The sequence below is a fragment of the Stomoxys calcitrans genome, chromosome 3, assembly GCF_963082655.1.
Source record: "Stomoxys calcitrans chromosome 3, idStoCalc2.1, whole genome shotgun sequence".
Taxonomy (NCBI): domain Eukaryota; kingdom Metazoa; phylum Arthropoda; class Insecta; order Diptera; family Muscidae; genus Stomoxys; species Stomoxys calcitrans.
In genome coordinates this window covers 95,360,376-95,380,707 of record NC_081554.1, presented here as the reverse complement: position 1 = coordinate 95,380,707, position 20,332 = coordinate 95,360,376, and the positions used below count along the sequence as shown (strand labels likewise).

At 37.8% G+C, this 20,332-nt stretch overlaps 1 protein-coding gene across 3 annotated transcripts; it reads right to left on the bottom strand.

Annotated features, from left to right (window-relative positions):
• Window positions 1-1,847: 1,847 nt before the first annotated feature.
• LOC106084858 (ionotropic receptor 25a) lies at window positions 1,848-18,438 on the bottom strand. 3 transcript variants are annotated; one of them, XM_013248791.2, is made up of 8 exons: window positions 18,294-18,438; window positions 17,758-18,231; window positions 11,632-11,869; window positions 11,458-11,572; window positions 3,713-3,958; window positions 2,930-3,522; window positions 2,353-2,868; window positions 1,848-2,299 (listed from the first exon to the last, which is right to left on the bottom strand). In XM_013248791.2, coding segments are annotated over exons 1-8 (2,451 nt in total). In that variant the 5' UTR covers window positions 18,295-18,438; the 3' UTR covers window positions 1,848-2,031. The 3 variants fall into 3 exon arrangements, with proteins under 3 accessions (XP_013104245.2, XP_059221282.1, XP_059221283.1); XM_059365299.1 differs by having other exon boundaries at window positions 11,632-11,863; XM_059365300.1 differs by lacking the exon at window positions 3,713-3,958.
• Window positions 18,439-20,332: the final 1,894 nt, after the last annotated feature.

Here is a 20,332-nt window from a genome sequence, read left to right as displayed (position 1 = left end):
GAAGAGGTTTCCGATCGGATATCCGAGATGAGGTCGAGTGCGAGACACTGCTGCCAGAGGCACAGTCTTGGGTTGACGGAACTCTTATCTGGGAAATCATGCTATACAGATGGATCAACGCTAGAGCACAGAGTAGGCCTGGGAGTCTACATTGAGACCCATGTTTTCGACTGTCTGACCATAATACGATTATGCATGCGGAGATCCGGGCTATCATGGAATGCGTGAGGTGGTGTGGTGTTCACGCGAGTACGTCGAGAGAGAACATCTTTACGGACAGTAAACATCAGGGCAATAACAGTCAGGACGGTAAGCTCACGAGCAGTCTTGGAGTGTAAGAAGGACATTAACGCCTTCTCCGAGGATGACACAATCCGCATCGTTTGGGTGCCGGGTCATAGCGGAGTAAGGGGGAATGAAAGAACGAAGGCCAGGGGACCGTCGTCAATAAATTTGGTTAACCCGAAGACTTTCGGGTCGAAGCAGTCCGAGGTAAAGACGTGAACGAACGCGCAGTGAAACGGTCGGACGGACGACGAAAATCCTATGGGGAAATCCAGGTTGTGAGAAGATGAGGCTATTACTGAAAGAAAGTAAGATGGGGATCATTATAGTTTTTGGTATCATAAAAGGACACATAGGACTAGGAGCTCACTTATGCAAAATCGGTACGGCAAGTGATATCATGTGGGGAAGATGATGAGACGGAACTTCTACACTGATTCTAAAGAATCTGGATCTACATGGAGTCGAGTACCTTGCAACTGTCCTAAACCTGTCTTTGAACACTCTTTTAGTACCTGATGCCTGGAAAATGAGCAGAGTGATTCCGCCACTGAAGCCTGGAAAGGATCCGAGTAATGGGGAATGGTAAATACCGATCTCCCATCTCTCAACAGTAGCCAAGATGCTTGTGGAGCCTCTTTGGAGAATTTCTATTCGCCGAGCATCAGCATGGATTTCGAAGTCAGCACAGCACAACATCTGCTGTGCATGCAATCACCACACACATGTCGAAGGCATGCGACACGTCAGCCATGCCAAACTATTTAAGGACATCGCCAACACGTCCCTCCAGCCAAGCATGAAAGGCTGGGTCGCAAATTATCTGTGTGGTCGCCAGTCATTTGTGGAATTTAGCGATAAGAAGTCAAAACACCGTAGAGTGAAACAGTTAGTTCTTCAAGTCGGAGTGAAATCTCCGGCACTGTTTAGCCTCTACCTATCCTCCATTCCGCCCCCTTCAGATGGCATAGAGATCGTATCATATGCGGACGATTGTAATATATATAATGCCCCAGCCATTCGTGACATCTGCGATAGGTTAAACGTCTACCTCAACGAACTTGCCTCATATTTCGCTGCAAGAAATTTTAAGACATCTGCCACCAAATCTTCAGTCACGTTGTTCACTACAAATACGTGTGAGGTTGATAATGAGCTGAATGTGATAGTTGATGGAGAAACGATTCCAATCATCCAGTGTCCTAAAATATTTAGTATCACATTTGATATCTCTTACACATTCAGCCCGCCTGCCACAGTAGTATGCGGTAGGATCAAAAGTACAATAGAAACAAGTTCCTCATGTCACTTGCCGATAGCACTTGGGGTGCTGACAAAGAAACTTGGTTGACCACGTACACTACAGGGCGTTGCGTTCATGCATGCATATACTTTGTTGTACTGCTCATGGTATGTCTACGAATAATTCGCTTAATATTTGATACATCAATCCAGCAACAAAATGAATACCGTATATCAAATGTGAGTGTAAAGACGATCTGGAATGTAACAATTTATATATATTTTTACATTATAATTAACAAGAAAGCGAGAAAATGAAATTTATTCACAGCAAATTTATTTCAATCAGAAATTGTTGTGCTTTTTGATTTGGTGCAGGTTTAGAAGTAGGAGAAAACAATTTGCATTGTGCTAAAATAAAAATATAAACAACAAGTTGTAAGAAAAAAGTTTTTAAAGCTTAATTTATTTTCTGGTTTCTCAGCCTAAATGGATTCCTTCGGCTTACTTCACATCGGTCGATAGTGCGGATTCGGTCACAGTGATAACGCGGGGACTTTTGCGAATTTTAAACCACCAGTACTCAAAGACCAGGATGATGAACGATACTCCTATACCAACAACAATTATTATAAAAACACCGCCAATGTTTTCAATAGTAATGCCATCCGTTTGATCCTTTGACTTTCTGCATTTGATTTCATCTTCGTTTTTCAGCCACCATTTTATCTTAAGCTGCTCCAATCGTTGCTTGTTTAGCAGTTTCAAAATACTTTAAATTTATAATCATAAGTATTTATTCAAAAATTATTGACTCATACTTACGCATCATTTAGAATCTCCTTTAGATGAGAGCCCTGCTGAATCGCAATGCCATAAGGTTTTCTCGAGAACTCTTCTCCGATCATTTCAAGATCGCAACTGGTCAATACAAGATAACGAATATCTGTGGAATCTCCTAGGAAAGCAAATTCGTTACCGGGGGTTGAATTTCGAACACGTGCCACTGCCTCGTCTAGGGTGTTTGGTAATTTTGCGTCCTGCATGGCCTGCCATATTCTAGTATATTTGACACTGACTGGGTATTCCCATACAGCAAACTTAGATTTTTGCCGGAGCGTCAAGGATGTGTTTAAAGAGAGGTTTTTCCAAATCTCATAAAACATGTGCTCTATATTAGCCATGCGCTCGAAGTAGATCATTTCCGAAGAATCGTGGACAGGGGCATATGATATTTTGTATTGTTTTGCCAAATCATCTAAGGACTCAATGGGCGTGCTCAAACGCGAAACGGTCAGAAAGGCAGCCAAATTGGCTGTGTACGAAGCGATTATAATAAAACTAGGAAGCAGAAACAGACTGTAAATCAAATACGTTGCAAGCAAGCCGAAAAATCGCTTACCCAAACAACCACCAAGTTGCAGCCACTAAACGCCCTGATAGATTTGTGGGGGCCTCACCCCCACCTTGAGGAGTCAAGGAGGTGATACAAAACCAAAGACATTCTTTCAGGTTAAACACTCGCTTTACCTCATCATCTTTATATTTGTCTATATTATTCTGATAACTATAGGGACTCCAACGATCAAGAATATACATCAGGAAGCTGGTGAAGAAATAGGCACCTAATATACACAGCCATACATTCGGCTCTAGCACTGTCAGAAACTTGAACAATGTGCTGGGAATTTTAGGTTTCTGCATCATAATACCTATACCCACCAAATCGTAATAGGGCACCGTAAAGTCAATAACATTTTCTCGTTCTGCCCTGACAGTAAATGACGCCAGCCCAATGTCTGTCTTATTCTCCAATAGTTCCTTCACAATGCCATTCCATTCTCCCTTCTCATTCATATGTCCAAATTTACCATCACCCACCTCTTCTATTGTGTAGGCGAAATTGGCAATATGCGCGATTTCATCCATCAAATCAATGCAAAAGCCTTTGAAGCCCTTTGGAGCAGTATCATCTCTCATTATGAATGGAGCTTGCTGAAAAGTAAACATAGTGGATGTTATCTATACAAAATAATCAACCCTGAAGAAAAAATTAAATGTGACCTAAATATTTGTATGAAAAATTACTTTTAGGTATAAAAAAGACTTAAAATTAAAGGAGATTAAATGGAATAAACTATTCCAAAAAAATATCACTTCTGACTCTATGTGTATGGCTACTTACCACAACAGTGGAAACGCGATAGACAATTGGTGCGGCTATAGATTTTATGTTTTCCTCATCTTCAACCACAAATGGTGAATCTAAACCAGCATTCCAAATACCAATTGATTTACGATTCGGTGAATTCTCATCAATAAACTGTACGACATTTATTTCCATTGCAAACCTTGCATAGCTGTATCCATTAAAGGGGCTTTCCGGCTGTTTGGCCAACTCGAAATCACTGTACGAGGTTGGTTCGTTAATCTTAATTGAAATTAGTAGTATTGATATCATTAATGCACCAAAACTGATTGGTAGATAGTTTCCCAAAATTATGTTTGTATGTGATTTTTTTTTTTTTTTTAAGTGTAATCTGTTTTGCATATACAATTATGTGCGAACAAATAGGGATAGCGGCTAGACAGACAAATAAGGGATTCTAAAGCGTGTTAGCTGAAAGATAAATTAATGGTTTTTAGCAATTTTTTAGGGCATATGCTCTGTAAAAACAATTCCTGGTACGAATATGTCATATTCTGATATTTCGCAAGAAAACACTATTGCTACAAAAAGTTCAATTTTAGATTGTGCGAAATATTAATCAATTTGTTTAAGGAATGTTGCAAATTCTTAAAAAGCTGTTACCTAAAGTGAATAAAAAGCAGTTATTTGTTTGTTGTTAAAACAATAGTTAAGGTAAAACATTTTATTTTAAATTAAGTTTTTCCACTTTAAACCTAGGACGATATAGTCAGATCATTAATTATTGATAAACATTAATCGGACTGCACTCATTAATATGAGAGAAGCATCCCCTGTTCCTTAGTGGAAAGTTCATGGGAAATTTAGTAGTAGTATAAGTCCCTATTATTTTTCACACGTTAAATTTCGATATTATGTTTAAAACGGCTAGCAAATAAAAAAAGCTGCACATGTCTGCCATTTTCGTAACGGAAATTGTTTTTGCAACCGACATTCGTTTTAAAAATGCTATAAACCATCGATCTAGCCCTCATTTTACGCGCTATCCGCTGTCCCTATTTTTATTACCTCCACCATAGGATGGGGGTATTCTAATTTTGTCATTCTGTTTGTAACTACTCGAAATATTCGTCTGAGACCCCATTAATATTCTTGATCGTCGTGACATTTTATGTCGATCTAGCCATGACCGTCCGTCTGTCTGTCGAAAGCACGCTAACTTTTGAAGGAGTAAAGCTAGCCGCTTGAAATTTTGCACAAATACTTCTTATTAGTGTATGTCGGTTGGGATTGTAAATGGGCCACATCGGTCCATGTTTTGATATAGCTGCCATATAAACCGATCTTGGGTCTTGACTTTCTTGACTTGAGCCTCTAGAGTGCGCAATTCTTATCCGATTGGAATGAAATTTTGCACGACGTGTTTTGTTATGATATCCAACAACTGTGCCAAGTATGGTTCAAATCGGCCTATAACCTGATATAGCTGCCATGTAAACCGATCTTGGGTGTTGACTTCTTGAGCCTCGAGAGTACGCAATTCTTATCCGATTGGAATGAAATTTTGCGCGACGTGTTTTGTCATGATATCCAACAACTGCGCCAAGTATGGTTCAAATAGGTTCACAACCTTCTAGAGGGCACAATTCTTATCCGATTTGGCTAAATTTTTGCATGAGGTGTTTTATTACGACTTCCAACAACTGTAATGTGTATCGTTCAAATCGATCCATAACCTGAAATAGCTGCCATATAAACCGATCTGAGCTTCTTGAGCTTCTAGAGGGCACAATTCTTATCCGATTTGGCTAAAATTTAGCATGAGGTGTTTTATTACGACTTCCAACAACTGTGCTGATATATAAACCGATCTAGGTTCTTGACATCGTGAGCCTCTACAGGGAGCAATTCCTATCCGATTTGGCCGATATATTGCGTTACGTATTTTTTATGACTTCCAGCAACTATATTAATAATGGTTCAAATTTTCTTTTATCCTTTGTTTGCCTAAAAAGAGATACCGTGGCAAGAGCTCGAAAAATGCGATCCATGGTGGAGGGTACATAAGATTCGGCCCGGCCGAACTTAGCACGCTTTTACTTGTTTTATTTGCACATAACTAGAGAGCGGATACATATGCACTTTTTATTTATGGACCGATTTTGACCAAAATTTGTATTTAGGCATTATTTGGTGTAAGAAAGCGAATTTTGACGTCATATCTGATATATGCAAAAAATATGCAAAATGTACGAGTCAGAATAGATAAGTTTAGAACCTTAAATGGTTTAATGGTTTGGGTTCTAAGTACTTTTGTGGGTATAAATGTCCTCTTTAAATCCATTTTCCTCCAATTGTATCCTAAGAACCTACTAGGTCCAAATTTGTACCGGTCTCCCGATTTTGGGTCTTTGGCCTATAAAAGCCACATTTGTAATTTATTTATTTACACCCGCACAACAAGAATATAAAATTCTTATTATTTAAGTGCGGGTAATATCTCAATACAATACATCACAGTTTTTGAATGAATTTAAAAGAAAAAAAAAACAAAAATTAATTTATCAAATAAAAAGGATTTAATAGACTTAGTTGATCCGAAAAAAAAGAAATTAAGGTAAGTATGTAAGAATAAAAATAAATAAATAAATGAGTCTTAACATTCATCAACTTAATGCAGTAAAATGTTTCCAAAGTCTGGTTTTAAATGTTACTGAGTTACTGAGTAATTGCAGATCGTTAGGAAGTGAGTTCCAGAGACGTATAGCGAATATGAACATATGCCATTCAGAAACAAGCCTCCGATAAATTTTGGGAATGATTTTTTTACCTCCAATAGATCTGGCGAAATCAATAAGTCCATACATATATTGTGGTGCCTGTGTGTAGATCAGTTTATGCGGGAAAGTAAGCGATCTCAGGTACAACAAGTGCTGTAAGGAGACGCCATACAGGGGAAAAGAGTATTCAGAGATGGAATCGCGCCTTCTCAAGCCAAATACATAATGAGTAACGCTATTAAAAAAGGTGTTTAGCTTACGTCTACTTACCGAGTCGCAATTAGCAAACAACTTACATCCGTGGAGAATGTCAGGAACAAGATAAGTCTTTGCCAAGAGAGACCTAACACGCAGCGGATTAACCGACTGAGTGGCCCAGAGAGCACGCAATTTTGAATATCCCTGGCCAACGACATAGTCGATATGATTACTCCATGTCAGAGTGCTGTTAGTAACCACGCCCAAGTTCTTTGCATGAGGAACGATTTCCAATCTAGAGTCGTTAATAAATATACCGACATCACATGAAAAACGTGACAGCCTCTTTCTGATAACACACACTTTACAGGTTTGAGACACAGGCCATTGGCTTTCGCCCACGTGCTGACTCTTGACAGATCATGATTAAGCAGACGTATGTTTTCAGCAATCTCATCCCTCGGACTGGCGACATATATTTGTATATCGTCAGCGTACATATGTACCTCACAATAAGGCAATTGACTCGCCAAGTCGTTTCTGTACAATGAAAAGAGAAGAGGACCCAGAATTGATCCCTGAGAAACACCTTTTTAAAACAAGCAGAGGTGACGATACGGAAGACTTATAACTGACGGACTGAGTGCGGTGTGACATGTACGACAAAATAAGACGAACGGACGTAGAAGAAAAAATGTAAAGATGTCTCATCTTATCACATAATAAGGAATGATCCACAGTGTCAAATGCCTTAGAATGGTCAAGAAGAACAAGGAAATTTATCTTGTCATTCTCCAAATTGACCCTGATCCTCACTCCGATTTGGCTGATATTTGTGCCTTATATGGTTCAGATCGGTCTATATCTTAGTATAGCTCCCATATAGACAGACCTATTTCCCGATTTAAGGTTTTAAGCCCATAAAAGCCATATTTATTACCCGATTTGGCTGAAATTTGTGTTAAGATCTCAGATATCTGTGCCAAATATGGTTCAGATCGGTCTATATCTTAGCATAGCTCCCATATAGACCGATATCCCGATTTAAGGTCTTAGGCCCTTAAAAGCCGTATTTATGGGTTGCCCAAAAAGTAATTGTAAAGGTTGCCCAAAAAGTAAAAGTAAGTAAATTTTTTTCAACGGCTTGTGACTCTGCAATTGCATTCTTTCTTCTGTCAGTTATCAGCTGTTACTTTTAGCTTGCTTTAGAAAAAAAGTGCGTGAAATTTTGTTTACATTTGTTTGTTTGGCGTCAGTTTTAATATGGAGCCCTTTATCATTTCCGTAAAGGAAAAAACGCGGAGCAGGTTGCTAAAAAGTTACGAGATGTGTATGGTGATAAAGCCTTAAAAGGAAGACAGTGTCAAAATTGGTTTCGCAAATTCCGTCCTGGAGATTTTTCACTTAAAGATGAGCCACGTTCAGGTCGGCCAAATGAAGTTGATGATGACCAAATCAAAGCATTAATCGGATTGGATCGTCATGTAACTGAGCGTGAGATAGGAGAGAATTTAAATATACCAAAATCAACCGTTCATTATCACATAAAAAGTCTTGGACTGGTGAAAAACTTGATATTTGGGTTCCATATGTATTGAAAAAAATTCATTTAACAAACCGAATCAACGCTTGTGATATGCACCTTAAACGCAATGAATTGAATCCGTTTTTAAAACGAATTATAACTGGAGATGAAAAATGGATTGTTTACAACAACGTTAGTCGAAAACGATCATGGTCCAAGCATGGTGAACCAGCTCAAACCACTTCAAAGGCTGATATCCACCAAAAGAAGGTTATGCTGTCTGTTTGGTGTGATTGGAAGGGGGTGGTATATTTTGAGCAGCTTCCAAGGAACCAAACGATTAATTCGGATGTTTACTGTCAACAATTGGACAAATTGAATACAGCCATCAAGGAGAAGCTACCAGAATTGGTCAATCGTAAAGGTGTCATATTCCACCAGGACAACGCTAGACCGCACACATCTTTGGTCACTCGCCAAAAACTGAGTGAGCTTGGCTGGGAACTTTTGATGCATCCACCATATAGCCCTGACCTGCACCATCAGACTACCATTTATTTCGATCTTTGCAAAACTCCTTAAATGGTAAAACTTTCGGCAATGATGAGGCTATTAAATCGCACTTGGTTCAGTTTTTTTGCAGATAAAGGCCAGAAGTTCTATGAGCGTGGAATACTAAATTTGCCAGGAAGATGGCAAAAGGTTATCGAACAAAATGGCAATTATATATTTGATTAAAGTTCATTCTAAGTTTTATAAAAAATGTATTTACTTTCTTTTAAAAAATCCGCAACCAATATTTCCCGATTTCGCTGCAAATTGGTACAACGAGTTGTGTTTAGATTTGATATCTGTACTAAATATGCTTTAGATCGGTCTATACCTTAGCATAGCTCCTATATAGACTGATCTTATTATTTAAGTTGATCAGATTTTTAAAAATTTTCCTTCCGCATTTTCAATGTATCGGGGTTTTGCAAAAAAAAAGAAACCGTTTATTTAAATTCATTTTAATATTGGTATATTTGAATTCATTTTTAATATATATGTATAAAGTTCATAGGAGTGAAAGTAATTAAGATTTGAATATTTGTACAGAAGAAATACCTAAATAAAAAAATATTTTTTAAACCATATCTTTTAATTGTTAACAAGTTATTTGTTCTTAAATATTCATACATATTTTAAATAATAATAAATATATATGTATGTGTGTAAAATACATAAACCAAAGCCTACTATGTAAAATTATTTGGCAAAGCGGTTGGCAATTGTTTTGTTTTACAGTGAATGTAAAAAAGATGACCTTAGTGTTTAACACAAGAAAGACCATGAATATACGTACCTACTTGGACCAAACCGGTTTAAGAAGTATTTTGACAAAATTTACGAACAGTGGTAATATTTTATACAAGGGATCAAAATGACCGGTAAGTGTATTTAGGTATACCGCATACGCATTTCCGTTCAAGAAAATTTTACAAATAAAAAAATGTATTTAACATAAAGTTTACATCAATTTAAAAAAAGCTACATAAATTTTTTAAACAAAAAACAATATTTATATGACCGGTTGGTCTTTCTAGTGCTAAGTTAGTATTCTGTAGAACCAAATTTTAGATACCCATCGGTCGGGTCTAGATGATATGTGTCCAAATACCTTACATTTAAATCAGATATTGTCCCAATCTACGAAAGTCTGTTTGGGTTGGGCCGTTCCCCCAATAGCTTGACCCCAAACGTACCACCAGATTCGTATTTTTAAGTAATTATACGAGTACATACAAAAAAAGCTTAAATCGGATAAGCCATCTTTGATAACTGGCGATGTTTAGTCAATAAATATGCAAATTATGCAAAAGATATGCAAATTATGCAAAAGATATTCAAAATATGCAAAATATGCATGTATATCTACAAAATATATGCAAAAATATGCAAAAATTTTGTAGCGTTTTCTAAACCTACATTCGATGAAACGAATTTCTGTGTTTTCAAATTTTTTTCCGTAGTGGGCACAGAAACCGATTTCTGTTGCCATTTGTTTGAGTTCTGCTCCGTTTCCGTGGTTGTTAAACTTGTTCAATACGATATGGGGTAATTAACACAAAGAATGTACATAAAGGATGATTTTTTAGCTATTATATTTTTGGTAACACTGGTTTAAACAGCTCACACACGTTTCGTGTTTTGTTTCAATGTCAAACATCTTCAGTTTGGTCTATAATTTAAACATGAATCGTCTTACAAACGTACAACGCTTGCAAATTATTGAATTTTATTATCAAAATGCGTGCTCTGTTAAGAAAGTTCATCGCGAGCTTCTTCCATTGAGGGACGAAGTTCATTGTTGGCTCAATGGGTCGTAAATAAGCAGAGTTGTCGATTTTGGAGTGAAGATCAGCCAAAAGCAGTAGCAAGAGCTACCAATGCATCCATAAAAGTCACATTTACGTGCGGTTTATGGTATGGTGGCATCATTGGGCCGTAGTTCTTCAAAGATGATGCAAATCGCAGCGTAACTGTGAATGGTGAGCGCTAGCGTGATATCCAACTTTTTTTGCTCAAAATGCAAGAGCTTGACTTGTATGACATGTGCTTTCAACAAGACGGTGCCACATGTCACACAGCACGCGAAATAACGGACTTATTGAGAGACGAGTTCAATGAACATTTTATTTCACGTTCGGGATCGGTCAATTGGCCGCCTAGATCGTGCGATTTTACACCTTTAGACTATTTTTTGTGAGGCTATGCTTAAGCATAGGTCTATGCTTCAGGACAATTAAGCATTTATTCGTGAGATATCGGCTGAAATGTTGATAAGTGTAAGCCAAAATTGGACTAATCGGGTGGACCATTTGAGGCGCAGTCACGGTCAACGTTTGCATGAAATAGTCTTCAAACATTAAATTATATGGACCGTACTATCGATTCAAATAAAGATTTCATGAATTTTTCTAAATTTAATGTGTTCTTGTTGGAAAAACTTTCCTATAGCTCTTAAAAAATCACCCTTTATTTAAATGATGTCGGCCAAAACAAAGAAACAAGATATGTAAAAGCTATGCTAGGCAGGCACTGTTCTATTTGTTTCCGACATGAATTGGATATTGAACATACCAAGTGATACAACTTTTTGTTTATTTAAATTAAACAGAAAATAATAAAGAAACACATATTTTCTTTAAAAGTTAGTAGGTGAATCATTTATATAAGTACCTATTCTAGAAATTTGCGATTGCTAGTCGAGTGTACTTCCATACACAAGTACTTACTTGCATGAATGCCTGTTTCAGATTAATATTTCTTTTTGGTGTATTTCCTCCTTGAAAGTCGTCACAATGCAAATATTCCATGTCAATGGGCCAAGTACCTGATTGCAGCAGTTCACTGTAATAAAATTAAAAATTAACATGTACTAACATGCAGTAAAAGTGGACCATACTTACTTGACGGCCAGAAAGGTCCTTAATGCTAAATCAAAGTAAAAGGCAGACATAATTTGCGGTTCTTCGTTTAAGTTGTAAATAGTTCTAAGTTGTATCAAACGTTCTCGATTCTGTGAATAAACCACGGGTTTCAAAAAGAGTAAGGACACATTGGCTCGCTTTGTAGTAATTTCGCCTTCGTTTTGCGTTATGGCATACCAAGCAAATGTACGTTCAAAAAAGGTTGGCTTCACTGTTTCTAAAAGAAAGCAATAACATGACTTCTTCAGCACAAACATTTTTGTTACGTCCACATCAAATATTAGCGTTTCACATTTTTATACCCTCCACCATAAGATGGGGGGTATACTAATTTCGTCATTCTGATTGTAACTACTCGAAATATTCGTCTGAGACCCCATAAAGTATATATATTCTTGATCGTCGTGAAATTTTATGTCGATCTAGCCATGTCCGTCCGTCTGTCCGTCCGTCCGCCTGTCTGTCGAAAGCACGCTAACTTCCGAAGGAGTAAAGCTAGCCGCTTGAAATTTTGCACAAATACTTCTTATTAGTGTAGGTCGGTTGGTATTGTAAATGGGCCATATCGGTCTATGTTTTGATATAGCTGCCATATAAACCGATCTTGGGTCTTGACTTCTTGAGCCTGTAGAGTGCGCAATTCTTATCCGATTGGGATGAAATTTTGCACGACGTGTTTTGTTATGATATCCAACAACTGTGCCAAGTATGGTTCAAATCGGTTCATAACCTGATATAGCTGCCATATAAACCGATCTGGGGTCTTGACTTCTTGAGCCTCTAGAGTGCGCAATTCTTATCCGATTGGGATGAAATTTTGCACGACGTGTTTTGTTACGATATCCAACAACTGTGCCAAGTATGGTTCAAATCGGTTCATAACCTGATATAGCTGACATATAAACCGATCTTGGGTCTTGACTTCTTGAGCCTCTAGAGTGCGCAATTCTTATCCGATTGGAATGAAATTTTGCACGAAGTGTTTTGTTATTGTATCCAATAACTGTGCCAAGTATGGTTCAAATCGGTCTATAACCTGATATAGCTGCCATATAAACCGATCTGGGGTCTTGACTTCTTGAGCCTCTATAGTGCGCAATTCTTATACGATTGGAATTAAATTTTGCACGACGTGTTTTGTTACGATATCCAACAACTGTGCCAAGTATGGTTCAAATCGGTAAATAACCTTATATAGCTGTCATATAAACCGATCTTGGGTCTTGACTTCTTGAGCCTCTAGAGGGCGCAATTCTTATCCAATTTGAATGAATTTTGGCACGTAGTATTTTGTTATGATATCCAACAACTGTGCCAAATATGGTTTAAATCGGTTCATAACCTGATATAGCTGTCTTATAAACAGATCTGGGGACTTGACTTCTTGAACTTCTAGAGGGCTCAATTTCTATCAGATTTGGTTGAAATTTCGCAAGACGTTTTTTATTGTTACTTTCAACAACTATATCAAATAAAGTACAAGTCGGTTCATAACCTGATATAGCTGCCATATAAATCGATCTGGGATCTTGACTTTTTGAGCCTCTAGAGGTCGCAATTATTATCCGATTTGCATAAAATTTTGTACGACGGATTCTCTCATGACCATACGGTTTATTATGGTCTGAATCGGCCTATAGGCCGATACAGCTCCCATATAAATCGATCTCTCTATTTTACTTCTTTAGCCCACAAAGGGCGCAATTCTTATTCGAATTGGCTGACATTTTACGTAGGTCTCCAACATATAATTTAATTGCGGTCCAAACCGGACCATATCTTGATATCGCTCTAATAGCAGAGCAAATCTTTTCTTATATCCTTTGTTTTGCCTAAGAAGATATGCCGGAAAAAGGAACTCGACAAATGCGATCCATGGTGGATTGTATATAAGATTCGGCCCGGCCGAACTTAGCACGCTTTTACTTGTTTTAATTAAATGCAAGAATTGGCAAATATTTTAGCGACAATAATGTCTCGGTACTTTGCGAATATGGAACTGCAATAGGGTTAATGGTGCTACGGTTGCGGACATTGTGTTTACGTTGATAGAACGCAAGCGATTTAGTTTGAAGTACTGCACTATCGGCTCTAACTGGTATAGTACCAGTTAGAGCCGATTGGAACAACAACGTCCCCAGCAATGGAATTTGCAGATAAGCTTGTGCACTCGACGAATTTTTTTATTCAAAATAGCAAATATGTTTGCTAAACCAACAGTTTTAGTCTGGAAAAGCTGACATGACTGCTGTTTCAGAAAATAGAGGAATACTGTTTGGGGTACGGGGAAAAAGTAAAAATTTGGGGATTTTAAAGGAGAAATTCCATCAGCATAACTTCAAAATTAATTTTTTTGAGTATAGGAATTTTCCTTATGCTTAGTACTGGCCATTACCCTTGGATTGGGTGTGATGTAATGGAAAGTGTATTCACCTACACTGGTGTTTGTTGTAGAAATGTTTCCAACAATTGAAGGTCGACTAAGGTCGCGGCATCCAAAATACTGGGGTAACTTTTTATACCTACCCACTGTAGGATGCGGGGCATACTAATCTAGTCATTCCGTTCGTAACACCTGGAAATATTGATGTGCGACACCATAAGGTGTATATATTCTTGATGGTCTTGACCAGGAATTCGTAGCGGGTACCTCTATTCCGCTCTGTTCCACTCCACACTCCTATCCTTTTAAATCCGCCGATTTAGGGTCTTAGCCCATAAAAGCCATATTCATTATCCGATTTTGCTGAAATTTGGGACAGTGTGTTGTGTTAGGCCCTTCGACATCTTTCTTCAATTTGGCTCAGATCGGTCCACATTTGGATATAGCTGCCATATAGACCGTTCACTTGATTTAAGGTCTTGCGCCCATAAAAGGCCCATTTATTGTCCGATTTTGCCAACATTTGGGACAGTGAGTTGCATTAGGCCCCTTGACATCTTTCTGCAATTTGGCCCAGATCGATCCAGATTTGGATAAAGCTGCCATATAGACTGATCTCTCGATTGATGGTTTTGGGTCCATAAAAATCGCATTTATTTTCCGATGTCGCCGAAAATTGAGATGGTGAGTTAAGTTAAGCCCCTCGATATACTTCTGCAATGTGGCGAAGATCGGTACAGATTTGGATATAACTGACATATGGACCGATCTCTCGATTTAAGGTTTTGGGCCCATAAAAAACGTATTTATTGTCCGATGTCGCCGAAATTTGGGACAGTGAGTTGTGTTACTGTCTTCGACATCCTCCTTCAATTTGGCCCAGATCGGTACAGATTTTAATATAGCTGCCTTATAGACCGATATCGACAGGATGTCATTGTTCAAAATAAAAAAAAAAAATCGGATAATAAATATGCCGTTTAATCGGTAGGTTGGTCCATATGGAAGCTATATCTAATAATGGCCCGATATGGGCCATTTTCGATACGGATATCGGGGGTCTAAGTAAAACTAGCGGTTTAAAATTTTTGCCAAATCGGATAATAAATGAGGGTTTTATGGGCTCAAGACCCTAACCGGGAGATCGATCTATATGGCAGCTATATCTAAATATGATACTATTTTGCTCGTTCTGTTACGACTTCTAACAATCGTGCCAAGTATAGTCAAATTCGGTTTATAATGTGATATAATACCTCCATCATAAACCGCACAAAACTATCTCCAAATTTGATATCTTGAGCCCTTGTAAGCTGCGTTGTTATCTCCTGACATTTTGTATGTACCAATCCTTTGGTTGTGGTCATAAAACTTAATTTCTTATAAAAAAAACTTTAGTTATTTTTTTTTTCTTTAGGGGATTTTCTCAGAAAAAAACATTGGGGATTTTTTGTCGCCAGCGGGGAAGGACGGAACAGCAGCAACTAGTGAATCATCTGAGGAGGTATCGTCCACACCGAAAGTCTCCAGAGAGCTGAGGAAGAGTGGTTCCACTGCTTTCTCAAATGCCTGGATGAGTTAGAAAACTTGTCATCACGAGATCGAACGAATCTTGTGAAGATAAACACCTGGCGGACTCGGAAGACGAGGCTAACGCAACATTAATGGAAATTCTGAATCCTGACTGTGGTCCGATTTCTGCAGATAAATGTCTACCATTGAAGGCCGCTTCGGCGACACGAAAGGTTCATCTGATGGCAGGAGGATTTGACGTGGTTCCTGTCCAGGAACCAAGGGTGTGCGGAGGCATGGTTCGTGGATTCCTGGATTAACTAACTACTCAAGGATATGAGGAATGGGAGAAACAAAGTCTGTATTCTTGCAAAGAGTGCTTTTCTTTGTTTTCTGAAGACTCAGTAGTAGCCAGCGTTGAATCTAATAAGTCTCATTATTGGCTGGCTTTCCAATATTTGGCACACGATTCAAAGATGGCTCCTTCAAGCTTTAAGTTACTTGTTGAAGCCGTTTCTGCAAGCTAAAAGAGCGTCATTGTAGGAAGTGATTCTAATGCACTTTACCAGATGTGAGGAAGTTCGGATATCGGCGAAAGTGGTGGTCTACTTATCGAATATATTTTAAGTTGCAATCTGGCGACTTGTAATAAATGGAATAATCTGACCTTTATTACTAGGAACAGGCAGGAGGTACTAGATATTACCTTTATATCGGAGGAGAAATGTTGGATGACCATAGTTTCTCTGATCATTAGTTTCAGCCTCGCAGAAAGTACTGCAGAAGTGGTCCCTACATTTTGCCCGGCTATCCCTTCTAGACTAGAAAAGGAAGTGGAAACTACGGAGGACATAATGGTTAAGTGGATCAAAAAGGCCCCGATTAACTCGCTTGTTATATCATTTACTAGAGCCATACCAAGGGGCAAACAGCGACCGCCATGGTATATCTCAGAATTGGTTGGATGAAGGAAGAACTGTTGAAAACTTTTCAACAGGGCGAAAGCCACAAGGGCACCACGCGATTGGGAAATCGCTGCAACTGAATAAGTGATAGATTGGCTATTATATAATGTCTCCACAGAGCGTCGTCGATTCTGGGCATAAATGTTTTCTCAGACAGCCATAAAATCTCTGAAGAACGTATTTCTGAATCCAAAATCGTCGCAGACGCTTTAATTAGATGGCTAGACAATTTAAAGTTCACCTACTCTAGGTGCCGGGTCACATAGATATTTAAGGGAATTGTGAAATCTGTGAATATGCATCCAGCAACATGCAAGCTAATGCTTCGAGATAAGGTTAACGGATGATACATTGTCACAGATTGGAGGCTATGAACGCTACAACGTGTCCTTTATGCCAGTTTCCTATCTATTAGGAAAGACTCAGAGCAGTTTTCTCATAGAAAAAAGCTCTTGTTGACCGGAACATTAATTTGTAGTAGGGATAAACCGCCTGTTAAAAAATTTGGTTTTATCGTACACTTTTATGGTAATTTAGAAAATATGGCAACATTATGCAGCAATTAGAGATTTCGTGTGCTCAAAAATTTGCACAAACTTTTAAGGATATTTGATCGTTTTCTAGAAAGAGAGAGGGTGAGAGCGAAAAAAATGTGGAGAGTTTTGTGAAGGAGTGGTTTCAATTTTAACTGGAGGTTTTTTTTTCTTCAGAAGAAGTTTCTTACTCTTCTGCCAGTTTTTCCTGGCATTTGATTGTTACTGGATAAGTACGCGAACACACCTAATATTATGCAGCAATCGGTAAATAAATAAACAGCTGTATTTTTCGGGACGATAAGTCACTAAGCCGCACTGGTAAGCAAAACGAGTTCCACTTTAGGTTGTAGACTTGTCTGAGTTAGAGGATGTGAACATTCGCAAGTTACAAGATCTTTCTTCATCAACGCTAGGAACTAAGAGATAGTTCTTCTCTTGTTTTTGTGTTATCCTAATGAACCAAAATGTACAAATGTGTTTGATTGCAGTCTGCAAATTACGTTTGCGGTTTTACCAGACTTTAATAACTTTTTGCTTTTCATCGAAAGTGTTGCTGTTATAGAATAGTTATTTTGCTGTGCCTACAAAAAATTTCATTGAGTGTAGATGAAATAATTTAAATATTTCGTTATTGATAAGGTGGCAATTGCCATTGAAAACAGTTTGATTTTTTTTTGATATTAACCAAATTAAATAAAAAATTACTTACCCAATATAAGATTTATCGTTGACAAATTGCCCAAAATAAAGAAATTAGTTATATTCAATTTTCGCAAGCGTTCAATTTGTTTTTTTCGTTTACTATCGTCCTTAGCGACAGATGTGATCACATGTTTAGTCTGCATGTTTCGCAATAGCGATTTATATTTGTGATCCATTACAAAGGTTTCATCGTACAATATAGCGACATTGGTGACATGCAATTTTTGCACAATACTGCGGATAACTTCGGGGATAATATCGATAGGTGGCATAACTTGTAGCAAATAATTCTGTTTATCCTCATCCATATTGGACCATTGTCTGAGATCACCATCATGACCACATGATGCACTTACAGTGGGTAATCCCAGCGCAATGGCAAAGGATTTGACCGTATCCGATGCCAAACCAAACTTTGTCGAATCAAATATCACATGTGGTAGTTGATTCTTTTCAATACTATCGCCATATTTTGCACACACTTGAAGTGGAGAATAGTTTTGAGATACAGTAAAAAAAGATAGGAACGATCTGGCGTCTTACTTGATTCCAGCAGGCCCTTCGCATCTGTTTTATTTGCTTCGACTTTGTCAATTCGCAATGTTAATCCATAATTTGAATTTTTCTCCAGATAAGTTTGAACAATATCAACTGCCTTGGATGCCACATAGTTATCAAGCTCATTAATGAATACTGAAAATACATACATATATGTTTCCAGTTGAAAGAATTTGGTTACAACTATTTGTTTTCTTCAACATGGTGTAAAAAAAGAATAATAAGAAAGAAAAAAGTTACGAACGGACAGAACCTGAAGAACTCACCACCATTTTTGGTTTTTACGGAACGGAAATAACACAGACAAACCAAGTTTGATATTATGATATAATAATAATATGAGGATAATAACTGGCCCGGTGGGTCTGGGTACACCCTAATGAAGCCTTGTACAAGTCTTTTATATAGAATTTAGGTTGTTTGATTGTTTGTTCCGTCTAGAATCGAAAACGGCTGAACCAATTTAAACTTAAACTTTTCATAGATTTTGTCGGAAGGATTTATAGGCTATATAATTTTTTTTAATATTGGAAGGAGAGCGGACTCTCCCCCCTTACCCCAAAAAAAACACAATATGGGAATGAAATGAAAGGTACGCAAAGCACGGTACTTTGGCAATATAGGCTGTTATTATTTTAGTCGTGTTATTGGCAAATACCTTTAATACCATTTGGTATAAATTAAATACCAGGCCAGAAGGAGGAGGAAGGAGAATTAAAGAATATGGAATCAATTGCAAAGTACATAGAATCGAGTTTGGTCACGGTGTGGCATTATATTTTGTAATTTTTTTGTTATTATAATAAATATAAATATCAACAAAATAATATGAAACAAGCAAAAAAGTGCTAAGTTCGCCCGGGCTGAAACTTGGGAAACCACCATGAATTCTGCTAAAAATTTATAGAAAATAAATTTAGTTTTAATAATTTTATTCTACATGCCAAAATTCTGCTAAACCAGGCAATAATTAAAGTTTTTAGGAACCAAACAAGGATAATAAATAGATCGGTTTATATGGGAGCTTTGTTAGATTAAAGACCGATTTGGACCGTATTTAGCACAGTTTTAGGAAGTCACGAAAAACACCCAGTGCTAAATTTCAGCGCAATCGTCTAATCGGCAGCTCGGTTAATATGGGAGCTATATCAGTTTAAAGACCTATTTGGACCATACTTATCAAAGTTATTGGAAGTTGTAACAGAACACTTTATGCAAAATTTTAGCCAAATCGGACAAATATTGAGGCTTTCGGAGGCTCCAGACGTGAAATTGGGAGGTCGGTTTATATGAGGTATATATCACGTTATAGACCGATTTAGATTGTACTTAGCACAGTTGTTGGAAGCCAAAAATTGCAGCTTCCAAGGGCTCAAGATGTCATATCGGGAGATCGGTTTATATGGAAATTATATCTAAAAGTGCCGGTGTCTGTTAGTCGCCGGGCAGTGACATAGGAAATACTTCAAATCCTCATCACCCTCCCCACAAGCCTTACACCTATCTATCTACTATCACTTGCCGTACCGATATTGCATAAGTGAGCTTGTAGTCGAATGTGTCCCGTTGTGATACCGAATCTCCTTCTAACACTACCGTCCTGGTGGGTATTGCGCTGATGGTCACCATACCACCTCACTCATTCCGTGACCGCTCGGATCTCCGCTAGCCCGTAGAAACTAATTATTGATCAATGAATTTTTTATTTTGGTTCATTGGGTGTGGAATATTCAAGTGATAACAAGAGTGGGATTAAAACAATTTGATACAAATACCAATAACAGATTGGTATTAACAGCAATACCGGTTGATAAATAAGGCTAGTACCAAACGATCATTTTATATATCATCTATTTAATAATCATTTTATATATCATCCATACTATGCAGCATGCTTTGATGCCATATGGTGTTACTTTACTATCAATACCGTATGGTACTGAAATAAGCACGCTTGGTATCAATTTTTTTATGGGTGTTTATAGGGGTCAGACTTTACTATCAATACCGTATGGTACTGAAAT

Excerpts from the sequence above, each read along its gene's own strand:
- LOC106084858 (XM_013248791.2), bottom strand. Across the intron at positions 11,870-17,757 it reads AACGATAAATCTTATATTGG|AAACAGTGAAGCCAACCTTT; the intron begins GTAAGTAATTTT and ends GCTTTCTTTTAG. Across the intron at positions 2,300-2,352 it reads AAGGAGATTCTAAATGATGC|TATTTTGAAACTGCTAAACA; the intron begins GTAAGTATGAGT and ends ATAAATTTAAAG.